We start from the raw sequence: 16,551 nt of genomic DNA, 5'->3' as shown, positions 1-16,551 counted from the left end.
AATGTAAGAGTAAAATAAGATAAATATGCCAAATGTTAAAAGGTTACCTGTGTGATTTTTAAAATTTTAGGCTGCTTTTCCATATATATTTTCTAAATTTTCTTCAGTGAACTTATGGCTTTTACCAAGAATTTATAAACCATGCAGGAGAGGTGGGATCCAGAGCAGGGGCAAGGATCCAAATTGAGTTTTGGAAAGACTAACTCCAGAAGACTTCCTGAATCTCTGCTTGGGCCCAAAACATATAAGAAAATGGCCAAGAACTTACTGCAAGACAACTCCCCATGGGGAACGGAGGAAATCTTATCCAACAACTTCATGCCTACCAATGTGCGGTCTGGACACAAAGTGGTCAGTGGAAGAAAAGTCTGGCTTTCCTCTGCTGGGGTGAACATCTGCTTCTGTCCTGTACAGACAGAAGTGGAGAAAGGTGCTGGTGTGACCTCAAGAGAACTGTGAGAAGGATAAGAGCCAGGAGGCCCACTCTGCCGGGCCCGGGCACCAGGAGGTAATGCTACAGGAGCTCCCAGCGCAGCTCTCCTCTTGCCGAGCTCTAATACCTTGGCCTAGTGGTCATCTTACAGGACAGCAGTTCATGAGCTCAGAGAAAGGCACAGCTACTCTAAATAACAATCACAAAACAATAAGCAAACAAAAATCAACAACAACAAAATAAATGCAATGTGTTCTCCTCTTACAAGTGCAACCTGGCAACTTAAAAGGGCAGCATGCAGGATGCGTATGAGCATAACATCCAAATCCTTAATGCTGGGAACGTGCGAATGTGGTCTGAAAGGCTGGCGAGGCTGGAGGGCAGGGTACCTGCTCTTTCTGATGGGGTCAGCAGCTCTCTGGTCACCTCCTCGGCCACAAGTTCAGCCACCGTGTCTGGCTCGAGGCCCTGGGTGCTGATGAAGGCTTGGGCTCGCTTGCACCGGTCAGGCTGCTGAGAGGCCAAGATTGTCCGGAGCATGGCCTCACCATCCTGGGCAGCCACATCTGTGTAAGAACAACCCAACTCCTGAGAGGAGGGCAAAGCAGTCAAAGCTATGGTTAGGAGCCAGGAAAAAGCTAGCAAAAGACAGCCCTTTCTGAAATCTGATGTGGACAGACTCCATCATTTTCTGAGCTTAAAGATCCCTCACCCTGAGCAGGAACTTTAGAAGAAGGAAGCACTGTTTTCTAGCCCTTTCTATCGCTTTGCCAATGGGCTGAATCCAAGCAAGAGAAAGGCTTGTCTTCAGAACGCGTCAGGTGACTTATCTCTTGTTGAACACTGGGCTTTTCAAATGTTATGAAACATAAGAAAGTTGAATAAAAGGCAAGAGCCTCTTCTTTATCATTCCCACAGCAGCAGCAAAACCCTCAACTTCCAAAGAAGCCTCTGCGCCTTACCCAAGGCAAAGGGCTTTCCTGCTCGGCTCTGTTTCTCTCATGCTCACCCACTTCACCTAGAGTCTACTGCTTTTTGCCTTCAATCAGCACAAAGCTACAAACAATTCCTGGCTGTTCTGACTCCTGTCTTTATAATCATCATATTCCATTTTGTCTTATTTTAAAACTTATTTTGGGCTCTCCACCCCCCCATAGAAAGCTCCAAACAATCCTGAAGCAAAACCTAAGATTTAGGGCCAGAAGGGACCCTTGTGGTCAAATCATTTATAGATCAAGAACCAGGAGCCCAGAGAAGGGAAATCTCTTGCCCTAACTTCTGGCTGGCGGAGCTGCAGCCAAGACTCAAATGGCCCTGGCCCCTGGCATGGCGTCCTCCCCACTGCTCCCCAGGAATGGATTTATAGGCCAACATCCTGACAAGAGCTCTACTCCCAGGTCATGATTATCATCTGAAGGGCTGACTTGGCAATATCCAAAATCTACCTCCAACTTCCTGCTTCCCTTCCTCTCAGAGGGAGCTTCCCATGGAGGGCCCGCCCTTGGGCACATACCTTGGCAAGTTCATACAGACAGAGGACCTGCCGGCAGTAGTTTTTCCCATGGAGGCATTTGCCAGTCAGAGTTTTCAGATTAGTCACCACTTCATCACTTGAGGGCAGCATCACAAACGACTGACTATCCAAACTTGAAGCTGGGAGCAAAGACAGGTCTGAGGGGGGCTTTAAGTTGACAAGGTAAGGCCTGTCTCCAGCCCCCTATGACTCTACCTCTCTGCTCACAGCTTCCGGCATTGCACCCCCATGACTCCCTTTGGGTCTGGGACCACTTCTGACTGGGCTCACACCCACTTAAACTTCCTTCACTGCCTGCTTCCAGGAAATCCTAGCCCAGGATACCTGAAAGGCCTCACAGGCTAGAAAAGACTCAAAACCACCTAATGAACGCTAGAGATCATCACCAAAGATGCCTGCTAGACTCCCCTCCACACATACCCCTCTCAGTTTCCCCTCATATCAAACAAGTCGTCAGGTCTGGACTGATGCATCTCCAAAACACTTCTCCAATCACTGCCTTAGTTCCAGCCTTCACCACCCTGCATCGAAGAGGTGATTACCGTCTCCCGCTGCCAGCCTCTCATCTTCCCCAAGTCAATCTTTCACATAATCAGGTGTTATTCTGGGGAATTTGGTGGGGATGGTGTTGAATGGGCAAATGACTTTCACTTTCCTTTATGTACTTCTGTATTGTGTGATTTGTTACACTAAGCATGTAATACTTTTACATTTAAGATATTATGCATTAAAAAATATATTTTAAAGACAAAAAAGTAAAAAGCAATTCAGACCAGTTATTACCCTGCTTAAGATCCTCTGGGGTTCTAGTTCTAGGTCAGGTGGAGTCAGCTCACTTGACCCTGTCTCTTCTACTGAACTCAATATAAAACCCGGACACAGTGCATGCAGCACTCTGTGAGGACGCAAAAGTAAACAGTAGCAGGGGGGCTGAAGATGACCAGAATTACCATTTTTCCCCCTAGTAACCTCCAGCCTGAATGGAATGCTTCCTGAAACCCAGAACCAGGGACTAAGGTTCACAGAGAGAGAGTGCTCCAGATGAAGCCTTCCAGGACGGACTCAAGGAGGAAAGGAAACTCCTAATGCCCCTCCCTCTCTCATCCCAGCTCCTCCGCACCCCCTCGGCTGTGCTGGAAGACTGGCAAGAGCCAACACTCAGAGGGGAACATTCTTTTCAGATCAGAGGTGCTCTGGTCCCAAGAAGGTAAAGTGAACCTGTCCATTTTTGCATTATCCTCCTACCAGTTGGCCCTGGATGCCAGCATAGTCAGGGAAATGTGTGACAGAACGGGGTGACTAAACCTCCACCTTTTGGCCACAAGACTGAAAAGCGAAACCTCAGGGAACCAGAAAGTATTTGAGAGAGAGATTCAGGAAAGCAAGACAAAGTTGTTTACAAACACTAGGGCTCACCCCTGGCTTTGCATGTATGGATCTGATCCTAACCAGCACATCAAAGACTCTGAGAACTGAATTAACAGAGAGGCCACTACCCAGGTTGCAGACTGACCACAGGATGGCACACACAGGATAGATCTGCAGAGTACCACAAAGGATTTGAAAACTGATCTGATGTTAGAGCCAGAACCCCCAGAAAGTGGGCTGGAACTTGGAGCCTGAATCTAACCAGGTCAACTGCCTGCTAAAAACAATACTGACGTTCTTCACAGGATTTAAACAAGACCCAGAGTCTCATAACATATTTTTCAAAATGTTTAGGATGCAACCCAAAATTATTCAGCATACAAAAAATGCAGGAAAATCTCAACTCATATGAGAAAAGACAACAGATGACATCCAGCACTAAAATGACACAAATGTTGGAATTATCTGATAGACTTTAAAGCTATTATACAAATGTTCCAAGAAACAATTATGGATGTTCTTAAGATAAACAGAAAAACAGAAATTCTCAGCAAATAGAAGGTATAAAGAAGAAAAAAAAGAAAATTTTAGAACTGAAAAATAACTGAAATTTTGAAATCACAGAAATGAAAAAAACTCTCTAGCAGAATGGAAATGCCAGAGAAAAGAGTCAGTGAAATTGAAGATAGATTAACAGAAATTGTCCAATCTGAACAACAAAGAGAAAATATTAGGGAAAAAAATGAACAAAGTCTCAGGGACTTGTGAGACAATAACAATCTTCTAAAATTCATGTCATTGGAGTCCCAGAAGGAGAAGACTAAGTGTATGGTGCGGAAAAAATAATGTCTGACAACTACCTAAATTTGGTGAAACACATAAACTGACATGTTCAAGAAGCTTAGTGAACACCAAATACGGAAAACCCAAAGAAATACATGCCCAGTCACATTATAATCAAACTACTGAAGAATGAAGACAGAAAAAAACCTTGAAAGCAACCAGAGAAAAATGCATTATCCATAGAATAATGATTCAAATGACTGCAGATTATTCATCAGATACCATGGAGGTCAAAGGGCAGTGGTACAACATTTTTAAGTGGGGAAAGAAAATATAGGCGTACCACGTTCACAGCACTTTGCTTTGTGGCAACTCTAAGTTGAGCGAGTCTACTGGGTGACATTTTTCCAACAGCATTTGCTCACTTCATGTCTCTGTGTCACATTTTGGTAACCCTCACAATATTTCAAAGTTTTTCATTATTATTATATTTGTGATCAGTGATCTTTGAGGTCACTATTGTGATTGTTTTGGGGTGCCACAGACTATGCTATGTAAGGTGGTGAACTTAACTGAAAAATGTTGTGTGTGTTCTGACTGCTCTACAGACCAGCAGTTCCCCCGTCTCCCTCTCCTCAGGCCTCCCTATTCCCTGAGACACAACAAGACTGAAATTAAGCCAGTTAATAATTCTACAATGACCTCTAAGTGTTCAAGTGAAAGAAAGAGTCGCACATTTCTCACTTTACAAAGCTAGAGGGCCAGCCCCATGGCGGAGTGGTTAAGTTTGCATGCTCTGCTTTGGCGGCCTGGGGTTCACCAGTTTGGATCCTGGGTGTAGACCTACACCCTGTTCATCAAGCCATGCTGTGGCAGCATCCCACGTAGAATAACTAGAATGACTTACAACTAGGATATACAACTGTGTGCTGGGGCCTTGGGGAGAGGGGAAAAAAAAAAAAGAGGAAGATTGGCAACAGGTGTTAGCTTAGGGCCTATCTTCTTCACTAAAAAAAAAAGCATAAAAAATAGAGATTACTTTGGGGGTAAAAAAGCTAGAAAGCATGTCAAATGCTGAGACAGGCCAAAAGCTAAGCCTCTTGCACCAAACAATTAGCCAAGTTATGAATGCAAAGGAAAAGTTCTTGAAGGAAATTAAAAGTGCTACTCCCGTGAACACACAAATGATAAGAAAGTGAAGTAGTCTTATTGCTGATATGGAGAAAGTTAATTTAGTGGTCTGGATGGAAGATCAAACCAGCCACAACACTCCCTTAAGCAAAAATCTAGTCCAGAGCAAGGCCCTAATAACTCTCTTCAATTCTCTGAAGGCTGAGAGAGGTGAGTAAGCTGAAGAAGAAAAGTCTGAAGCTCGCAGAGGTTGGTTCATGAGGTTTAAGGAAAGAAGCCATCTCCATAACATAAAAGAGCAAGGTGAAGCAGCAAGTGCTGATAGAAGCTGCAGCAAGTTGTCCAGAAGATCTAGCTGAGATCATTAATGAGGGCAGCTACACTAAACAACAAATTTTCAACGAAGACAAAACAGCCTTATATTGGAATAAGATGCCATATAGGACTTTTATAGCCAGAGAGAAGTCAGTGCCTGGCTTCAAAGCTCCAAAGGACAGGCTGACTTGTTAGGGGCTAATGCAGCTGGTGACTTTAAGTTGAAGCCAATGCTCATTTACTGTTCTGAAAATCCTAGAGCCCTTAAGAATTATGCTAAATCTACTCTATCTGTGCTCTATAAATGGAGCAGCAAAGCCTGGGTGAGAGCATATCTGTTGACAACATAGTTTACTAAATATTTTAAGCCTACTGCTGAGATCTACTGCTCAGAAAAAAAGATTCCTTTCAAAATATTACTGCTCATGGACAATGCACCTGGTCACCCAAGAGCTCTGATAGCGATGCACAACTGGACTAATCTCGTTTTCATGCCTGCTAACATGTCATCCATTCTGTAGCTCATGGATCAAGGATTAATTTCAGGGGCTGGCCCCATGGCAGAGTAGTTAAGTTTGCGTGCTCCGCTTCGGCAGCCTGGGCTTTGCTGGTTTGGATCCTGGGCACAGACCTAGTACCGCTCATCAAGCTATGCTGAGGCGGCTTCCCACATAGCACAACCAGAAGAACCTACAACTAGAATATACAACTATGTACTGGGGGCTTTGGGGAGGGAAAAAAAGAGGAAGATTGGCAACAGATGTTAGCTCACAGCCAATCTTCAAAAAAAAAGAAATACTTTCGACTTTCAAGTCTTATTTAAGAAATATACGTCAGGGGCTGGCCCCGTGGCTGAGTGGTTAAGTTTGCACGCTCTGCTTCGGTGGCCCAGGGTTTCACCGGTTTGGATCCTGGGCACAGACATGGCACCACTTGTCAGGCCATGCTGAGGTGGCATCCCACATGCCACAAATAGAAGGACCCACAACCAAAAATACACAACTATGTACCAAGGGGGTTTGGGGAGAAAAAGGAAAAATAAAATCTTAAAAAAAATCCAGAATGATTATGCATGCTTTAAAACAAAAAAAGAAATATACTTCATAAGGCTGTACCTGCCATAGATAGTGATTCCTCTGATGGATCTGAGCAAAGTAAACTGAAAACCTTCTGGAAAGAATTTGCCATTCTAGATGCCATTAAGAACACTCGTGATTCACGAGAAGAGGTCAAAAATATCAACATTAACAGGAGTTTGGAAGAAGTTGATTCCAACCATCATGGATGACTTCGAGAGAGTCAAGACTTCAGTGGAGGAAGTAACTGCAGATGTGGTGGATATAGCAAGAGAACTAGAATTAGAAGTGGAGTCTGAAGATGGGACTGAATTGCTGCAATCTCATGACAAAACTTTAACAGACAAGGAGTTGCTTCTTGTGGATGAGAAAACAAAGTGGTTTCTTGAGCTGCAATCTACTCCTAGTGAAGATACTGTGAAGAGTGTTGACAAGAAAGGATTCAGAATATTACATAACCTTAGTTGATAAAGCAGCAGGAGGGTTTGAAAGGACTGACTCCAATTCTGAAACAAGTTCTACTGTGGGTAAAAGGCTAACAGACAGCACTGCATGCTACTGAGAAATCATTCATGAAAGGAGGAGGCAACTGATGCAGTGAATCCATTGTTATCTTATTTTAAGAAATTGCTGAAAGCATCACCTAAAAGTCAGCAGTCATTAATATTGAGGCAAGACCCCACACCAGCAAAAACATTATAATTCGGTGAAGGCTCAGATGATGGTTAGCATTTTTTAGCAATAAAGTATTTTTTAATTGAGATATGTACATTGTTTTTTAGACATAATGCTATTGCACACTTAACAGACTACAGTATAGTGTAAACATAACTTTTATATGCATTGAGAAACCAAAAAATTCGTGTAACTGGCTTTATTGCAGCCATCTGGAACTGAACCTGCAATATCGCTGAGGTATGCTTGTATCAAATTTTCTATATCCAGGAAAAATCATCCTTCAAAAATGAAGGTGAAATAGACACATTCTCACATGAAGAAAAACTAAGAGACTCTGTTGCTAGCAGATAACTCCAGAAGAATTACTAAAGTCCGTCCTTTAGTCAGAAGGCAAAATAACTAGAAGGAAACTTGGAACATCAGGAATGAAGAGAAACAAAAATTGTGAATATCTGAGTAAATACAACAAATTATTCTGCAGTTTTTAAAAATATATTTTTCGGTTGAAAGCAAAAATTATAACCTTGTTTGAGGTGGTAAAATGTTGATTCTAAGTAGACTGTGAAAGTTAAGAACATACAACGTAATCTAAAGCAACCAATTAAAACACTATGCAAAGCTATATAGTCAAAGTCACAACAAATTAAAATAGAAGACTAAAAAATGTTCACATAACCTAAGAGGCAGGAAAAAAAGTTTCCTCAAAAACCATAAGCTAGCAAAATTCAGCCAAGATGAAAAAGATAACCTGATTAGTCATAAAACTATGAAAGAAATTAAATTCTGTGTTAAAAATATTCCAGAACAGGGTATAAAATTAACGTGCATAAATCAGTAGCATTTCTATACACTAACAATGAACTAACAGAAAAAGAACTCAAGAACTCAATCCCATTCACAATCGCAACGAAAAGAATAAAATACCTTGGGATAAACTTAACCAAGGAAGTGAAGGATCTATACAATGAAAACTACAAGACTTTCTTGAAAGAAATTGACGATGACATAAAGAGATGGAAAGACATTCCTTGCACATGGATTGGAAGAATAAACATAGTTAAAATGTCCATACTACCTAAAAAGCAATATACAGATTCAATGCTATCCCAATCAGAATCCCAAGAACATTCTTCACAGAAATTGAACAAACAATCCTAAAATTCATATGGGGCAACAAAAGACCGCGAATTGCTAAAGCAATCCTGAGCAAAAACAAAGCCGGCGGAATCACAATCCCCGATTTCAAAACATACTACAAAGCTACAGTGATCAAAACAGCATGGTACTGGTACAAAAACAGGTCCACAGATCAATGGAACAGAATTGAAAGCCCAGAGATAAAACCACACATCTATGGACAGCTAATCTTCGACAAAGGAGCAGAGGGCCTACAATGGAGAAAAGAAAGTCTCTTCAACAAATGGTGCTGGGAAAACTGGACAGCCACATGCAAAAGATTGAAAATTGACCAGTCTTTTTCACCACACACCAAAATAAACTCAAAATGGATCAAAGACCTAAAGATTAGGCCTGAGACAATAAGTCTTTTGGAAGAGAATATAGGCAGTACACTCTTTGACATCAGTTTCAAAAGAATCTTTTCGGACACTGTATCTCCTCAGTTGAGGGAAACAATAGAAAGAATAAACAAATGGGACTTCATCAGACTAAAGAGCTTCTTCAAGGCAAGGGAAAACAGGATTGAAACAAAAAAACAGCTCACTAATTGGGAAAAAATATTTACAAGCCACTTATCCGACAAAGGGTTAATCTCCATAATATACAAAGAACTCACACGGCTTAACAACAAAAAAACAAACAACCCGATCAAAAAATGGGCAGAGGACATGAACAGACATTTCTCAAAAGAAGATATGAATATGGCCAATAGACACATGAAAAGATGTTCATCATTGCTAATCATCAGGGAAATGCAAATCAAAACTACACTAAGATATCACCTTACACCCGTTAGATTGGCAAAAACATCCAAAACCAAGAGTGACAAATGTTGGAGAGGTTGTGGAGAAAAAGGAACCCTCATACACTGTTGGTGGGAATGCAAACTGGTACAGCCACTATGGAAAACAGTATGGAGATTTCTCAAAAAGTTAAAAATAGAAATACCCTATGACCCAGCCATCCCATTACTGGGTATCTATCCTAAGAACCTGATCTCAGAAATCTCAAGAGTCCGTTGCACCCCTATGTTCATCGCAGCATTATTTACAATAGCCAAGACGTGGAACCAGCCTACATGCCCAGAAACTGATGATTGGATAAAGAAGATGTGGTATATATACACAATGGAATACTACTCAGCCATAAAAAAAGACAAAATTGGCCCATTCACAACAACGTGGATGGACCTCGAGGGTATTATGTTAAGCGAAATAAGCCAGTCAGAGAAAGACGAACTCTATATGACTCCACTCATAGGTGGAAGTTAGTATATTGATAAGGAGATCTGATCGGTGGTTACCAGGGAAAAGGGGGGGTGGGGGGAGAGCACAGAGGGGGAAGTGGTGTACCCACAACATGACTAACAAAAATGTACAACTGAAATCTCACAAGGTTGTAATCTATCATAACATTAATAAAAAAAAAAAAAAATATTCCAGAACAGAAATCTCCAGGTTCAGAGAGTTTCACTGGTAAATTTTACTGAATATTTAAAGAAGAAATAACACCAATTCCACACAACATTTTCCAGAAGACGGAAGAAGGAGTACTTTCCACCCATGAAACCAGCATTACCCTGATACAAAAACCAGAGAAAGACGATACAAAAAAGAAAAAATACAGAACAATTCCTCGTGAACATAAATCTAAAAATTCTCAAAATAGTAAATCGATTCCAGTGATATATCAAAAAGAATAATGCACCATGACCAAGTGGAGTTTATCCTGGGAATGCAAAACTGATTCGACATTTAAAAAAATCAATTAATGTAATCCACTATGTTAATAGTCTAAACAAGAGAAAAAACGCATGATCATATCAATGGACAGAGAAAAACATGACAAAATTCAACATCAATTCACCATAAAACTTTCAACAAACTAGGAATAGAAGGGAACTTCCTCAATGTGACAAAGTGTATCTTCAAATAAACCTACAGCAAATACCATACTTAATGACAAAAGACTGAATTCTTTTTCCCTAAGATGAGTAAAAAGGCAAGGATGTCCATTTTCACCACTCCTATCCAACATTGCACTGGAAGTCCCAGCCAATACAATAAAGCAAGAAAAAGAAAGAAAAGGCATACAGATTAGAAAGGAAGAAATAAACTGTCTCTGTTCACAGACATGATGTCTCTGTAGAAAAGTCCCAAGGAATCTACAAGAAAACTTCTAGGATAAGTGAGTTCAGCAAGGTCACAGGATACAAGGTTAACACAAAAATCAACCATATTTGTATTTACTATCAATGTACAACTGGACACATGATTATTCGTATAGAATAAATTTCAATGAACCAGTTATAAGTCAGATGGATTCCCTCTAACTTTGATAATAGCTAATTAAAAGACATAGGAATTTCTACCTCAGTGACTATTAATTACCTAGTTTATGGATTACCTGGAAAAGAGGTGCTATCCCTTTAACTTAGTGTAACTAGTATGCCAAAAGGGACCTTTTTCTTCCTGGAGAGACTGCCAACAGCACCACTAAGGACCCAGGGCATTCTGCTCTCCTTCACTTACTGCTTTGGGCTTTCCTTAGAGGAATGCCAGGTTCTTCTTCTCCCTCAGGCAGCGCAGCACTTTGTAGGAGAGCATGGATCTCTGGATGCAGGTCATCCACACTAGCTTCCCCTGAAGCCAGTGCTCTACAGTGCAATACCAAGACAACATCTTGGTTGTAGAAATGAAAATACCGGCACACTCTACTTGCTTCATGCACACAGCCATCATCCAAGAGGCGCCCAATCAAAAAGTGTAGTGACGCCTGCTCCTTCCAATCCAGTCTGTTCTCACAAGTCTCTTTGGATGGAAGGCCATTAAGTTCTAAGTATTTTGATGTGTTCAGAGCAGCCAACTTGGAGAATGAAAACTCACTGGCTAAGCTATCAAAAGAAAGTTCCCCACTAGTTGAGATCTGTTGAGAAAATCTGGGCTCTGTTTCCCCCTGGCTTCCTCTGAGGGTGTGCTGGGTGATGCGGCACAGCCAGATCTGCTTCTCCAGCTCCTCCAGCTGGTTGACAGGCACCGGGTCCTCCTGAGCAAGCCAGTGCCCTGCCAGGGTGAGCAGCAGATGGCGCTCCTCAACGCTGCTCTGCCCCTCCTCAGTCGGGTACGCACATGCCACAAGGGCCTGGGCTGAGAAAAAGGAAGAAGCTGCTTTGCTTGAAATGGAATTTTTCTTAAAATTCTCATGGCATTTTTTCCAGAAGTCAATTTTTGCTTGTTTCAGAGACCACTGGTCAATGTGTTTTAAGGTCTGCATTTCCTGTGTTATCTGTGAAATTTAACAAAGCGAATTTTAGCCTTTCCTGGATAAAGAAGTACCATAAACGCTAAGGCTAAGTATACCATACTTGTCAAAACGAAATCAAGTCAGAGAATATGGGGTTGGCTACAGATGATCCTGGGTATTTTAACTGGAAAGTTAAGGAATGAAAAACAATTCTAAATTTATCTAATTGAATGGGGTTCAAGAAGCTACCTTATATTTAATTCTATTCAAACGAAAATAACTGTAGCATATCCTGTAAGCTAACCTTACATTTAAAGCATACATTCTTCAATAATGGGCATCTTAGGCTTCTCCATTTCTGAAAGTAATGTGTGTGTCAAAAGTAAAAAAGCCTCATCTCCTATAAATTACATATCTCATTTGATTCTCTGTTTAATGCTGGTTCAAAAAGCTAAGATTTTAAATAACTTAAAAGACTAATGATACCTCTTCAATAACCAAGTTGTCCACAGGTAACTCAGCTAATTCTGCTACTCTCCTGGCCAAAGCAAACTGTCCATCTGTCTCCAGTTTTTCCAAGATAGATCTACATTCATGCTGAAAAGTCTCAAGGCTGTAGCTGGTAATAATTACATGATTAATGGCTATGGACGTATCTTTCAAAATCTGGCTGAGGACACACAGCTTCTTCACATCTGGACCTGTGCCAAAGAGAAGAGGATATAAACATTTAATCAATGAAATGCCACTATGGCATCTCAAGAGTAACTAAATATCAGAGGAAACTGTCTGTTTAACATAATAATGTGGCTAAAGGAAAAACAGAAACCTATTTTTCTATTCTGGTTAACTAGCAGAGGAAGCCATAAGGCAGCTCCCACATACTAAGAACTATCAGAGATTAGCCCACGGACTCAGTCTACACATCTGGCTCTACATACAGGGCAGAGGCTGGTGGCCTACTATGTAGTAGGAACTCTGTCAACCTTGGGAAGATTTGGCCATTCATTCAGGTTAGTTCCACTTCTTTCTGGATTTTTCTCCTACCTTGATTGTTCTCTCGTTCATTCAATGTAGGCATCATATGGATCAAGACACAGAACTTGCAGGACAGTTAAAACTGCAGCCAGCCAAAAGCCAAAGCTCTAGCATGGCACATTGTATTCAGAATGGAGCATCAACTGCTCCTCTGGACATCTATCTACTTAACCCAGGGAGACCCAGCTGAGCTCTTCCTGATGTCCTCGCAAAATTCTTATTATTGGTAATATTAGGCATACTCTGCCAATAACTTATGTGGCTGGGTCTGCTCTCACTCCCAGTCTGTGTAGAGCCTATGTGTGCCCTACCATAAAGGAGGGGCATGAGAAACATTTTTCAGAGCCTCCTCCCAATGCCACCTGCTGGGCTGTGTTCTGGTTTACGCATTTCCAGGGACAGTGAGACACCCTACACAATAACCACTAGGACGAGCATGCTGGGTTTCTTTGCTGGCTTCATATAAAATACAGGGTTTTTTTGTTTTTCTTGGAAAGACTGGCACCTGGGCTAACATCTGTTGCCAATCTTCGTTTTTTCATTCTTCTTCTCCCAAAAGCCCCCCAGTACACAGTTGTATATTCTAATTGTAGGTCCTTCTGGTTGTGGTATGTGGGATGCCACCTCAACATGGCTTGATGAGTGGTGCCATGGCTGCGCCCAGGATTCGAACCAGCGAAACCCTAGGCCGCTGAAGCAGAGTGTGTGAACTTAACCACTCGGCCACAGGGCCGGCCCCTAAAATACAGTTTTTTTAAAAAAATACTTCTTTTCTCTAAGCACATACATGTTACACACACACACACACACACAAATATTCTATAAAAATAGAGACAATTTAATTATATGAATAAAATCATTATGGTAATGGTTAACAATGTAGACAATTCTTGTAATTTTTGAAGAATAGAGTAACTCTAGCAAGAAAACGGGAAATTCATTTCTGAAAAAAATTAAAATTACTATAGATCAATGAAAACATCTATATGTTAAAAGGACCTGCTGTTTGGTTTACATAGTAACTGACAAGTACTATCTTAAATACCCTACATTTTGGAAACACCTCTCTTTCCTTCCAGTCACCAGCCCCACAGCCTACAACGCTGGCACTGAGCCCAGCAGTCTGTCCATATTCTGTGCAAATCTGAGCTCTCCAGCTGAACATCTGTAAGTTTAAATGTGATAAAATAACCCTAGTAGTGAAAATGTCAGAATCTAGTGTAAAAGAATAACATTATCATTCAACAAACATTTGAAATTATCAAACAAGTAGAAAAGAGGGTAAAGCAATATTGGTTTCATTCAATCAGCAACAAGCTTAGCAACTGCCAATGTCTGGATGAATCTGCAAAAAATAAGCACAACTCGTCTCTGAAAACTTCAAAACAAATTAGGCATTCCTGAAACTAGTTTGTGACCCTGAGCAACGATGGCATGTTAAGGTTACTTGTCAGAGAATGATAGTGACAGGGTAATGCAGAGGCTAGCTGGGGGGAAATGTGGCTATGTGACAACTGCTTAGCATGAGCAGATAACTGGATTGTTTATGTTACATCTTGTTGTGCTATGTTTTGAATGCTTTAACCATGACTGAAGTCTCCTGGAACCTCTTCTTCACACTCCCTTAAGGACTATAAATGTAACGTTATATATTAGAGGCATTTCAATTTCCTGAATGCCCTTTTAAAATATTTTCAAGATTAAGAAAGCTAATTTCTTAACAGTAACTTAATTGTAAGGATTGTCTTACCATCAGGGAAGAGATGCTCTACTCCAACAAACAGCTGTAAAAGCTTCCCCAGCTCATACTGGGTCCTACACTGCTGCAGCATAAGCTTCAAAAGAAAGCACACCTGCTCCTTCAGCCATGGGGCAGGGATGACAGTGTGGACCTTTGTGGCTGCTGTTTCAAGCTATGAAAAACAAAAGAGGGTCAGGGAAGGTGGTTTCACAGGAACAGCAAATCAAAACCTCCAAATGTGGGAATGTCTGAGAAAGCCACAGTACCATCAAAAGTCATCTTCTATCACAAAGGGGGACGCTTATTCAGGTCCTTTCCACACGGAATCAGTGGCGTGGCTCAGAGAACTGGCAGAAACAAGCCCTCCTCTGTGGCTTTGTAGTTTGTCTCTTTGTGGGATGTCCTGGTGTAGAGAGCTGCGTGTGTGAATGTCAAAGATGGGAAAAAGACCTAAAGACTGAACACTAACGATGGAGTGATCTGATGCAAATGCCCCTAGTTAGTGACTGTCAAACTAATAGCCCTGTGAGTGGCTATGAAATTAACCAGACATGTTTTACTTAGGAGCTTCTTTCAAGAGGGATCTAGGTCGGCCCTTGTGTCCAGAGGATCTGAAATCACATATGAAGGCCTCTTAGAAAGACTTGCTTAACATTACTCAACTGGTTCTAATAGTTTGCTTGTAGTTTATACTATCGTTAGAGTAGGATCTCAATTAAGAAGCCTGGATTTATGTCATTTTAATCAAATGCTAAAAATATTAATAGGAAAATGACTCCAAGTAGCAGGCCTCATTAGCTTGAATTAGAACATTGGCTCCTAGCCTTTATTTACTTGTTTACCTACCTCTGTTGCTCTAAGAAGAGGGACTACAGCAGGCAGATGATAGAACTGATTGAAGGAAAAAATATATGGAAGTAAAGGGCTGAGTCAAGGATAGAGCAGCTGCACTGCCTGTCTATAGGGGGCTGGGGCAGAGGTGGTCAGGTAAGAAGAAGAAGACACCTGGGAGGACCTGAATATGAAACGCAGAGCTATAAACTCCTAGAAGGTAACATAGGAGAAAACTCAGATGACCTTGGGTATGGTGGCGCCTTTTTAGATAGAACAACAAAGACACAATCCAGAATAGAGATAATTACTAGGCTGGACTTCATTAAAATCAAAAACTTCTGCCAACAAAAGACAATGTCAAGAGAATGGGAAGACAAGCCACAGGCTGGGAGAAAATACACAAGAGACACATCTGATAAATGACTGTTATCCAAAATATAGAAAGAACTCTTTAAACAATAAGAAAACAAACAACCCTTTTAAAAAATAGGCCAAAGACCTTAACAGACACCTCACCAAAGAAGATATATGGATGGCAAATAAGCATATGAAAAGAAGCTCTACATCATATGTCATCAGAAAAACGCAAATTAAAACAACAACAACATATCACAGCATACCTATTAGAATGGGCAAATGGGAACACTGACAACACCAAAGGCTGGCAAAGATATGGAGCCACAGGAACTCTCATACATTGCTGGCGGGAGTGCAAAATGGTACGGCCATTTTGGAAGACAGTTTGGCAGCTTCTTATAAAACTAAACATACTCTTACCATACAATCCAGCAATCCTGCTCCTTGGCATTTACCCAAAGGAGTTGAAAATTTATGTCACAAAACACAAAAACTGGCACACACAAAAACCAGCACATGGATGCTTAGACCAGCTTTATTCAAAATTGCCAAAACTTGGAAGGAACCAAGATGTCCTTCAGTGACATGGATAAACAGACTTGGTATATATCCAGAAAATGTAATATTATTCAGCCTTAAAAAGAAATGAGGTATCAACCCAGGGGACTTGGAGGAAACTTAAATGCATATTACTAAGTGAAAGAAATCTGAAAAGTCTACAATTCTGTATGATTCCAATTTACCACATTCTGGAAAAGTCAAAACTATGGAAGCAGCAAAAACGATCAGTGGTTGCTAGGGGTTGGGGGCAGGGAGGGATGAACAGGCAGGCAGAGGATTT

The 16,551-nt window shown here is 41.1% G+C and overlaps 1 protein-coding gene across 7 annotated transcripts in view; it reads right to left on the bottom strand.

Annotated features, from left to right (window-relative positions):
* The window catches only part of SPG11 (SPG11 vesicle trafficking associated, spatacsin), a 77,649-nt gene that overhangs the window by 7,060 nt on the left and 54,038 nt on the right, over positions 1–16,551 (bottom strand). For 2 of the 7 annotated variants that reach the window (XM_070581695.1, XM_070581706.1), the window contains 6 exons: positions 14,529–14,691; positions 12,227–12,441; positions 11,029–11,782; positions 1,947–2,086; positions 823–1,021; positions 269–406 (listed from right to left, as the gene is read on the bottom strand). In XM_070581695.1, the coding sequence (XP_070437796.1) occupies positions 269–406; positions 823–1,021; positions 1,947–2,086; positions 11,029–11,782; positions 12,227–12,441; positions 14,529–14,691 (1,609 nt within the window). The remainder of the gene's footprint in view (positions 1–268; positions 407–822; positions 1,022–1,946; positions 2,087–11,028; positions 11,783–12,226; positions 12,442–14,528; positions 14,692–16,551) is intronic. The other 5 variants (XR_011528851.1, XR_011528853.1, XR_011528854.1 and 2 more) reach the window with 5 other exon arrangements.

Source organism: Equus przewalskii, chromosome 1 (genome assembly GCF_037783145.1).
Source record: "Equus przewalskii isolate Varuska chromosome 1, EquPr2, whole genome shotgun sequence".
NCBI lineage: Eukaryota > Metazoa > Chordata > Mammalia > Perissodactyla > Equidae > Equus > Equus przewalskii.
Note: the sequence above shows the minus strand (reverse complement) of the source record. Positions and strands in the feature narration are given on the sequence as shown.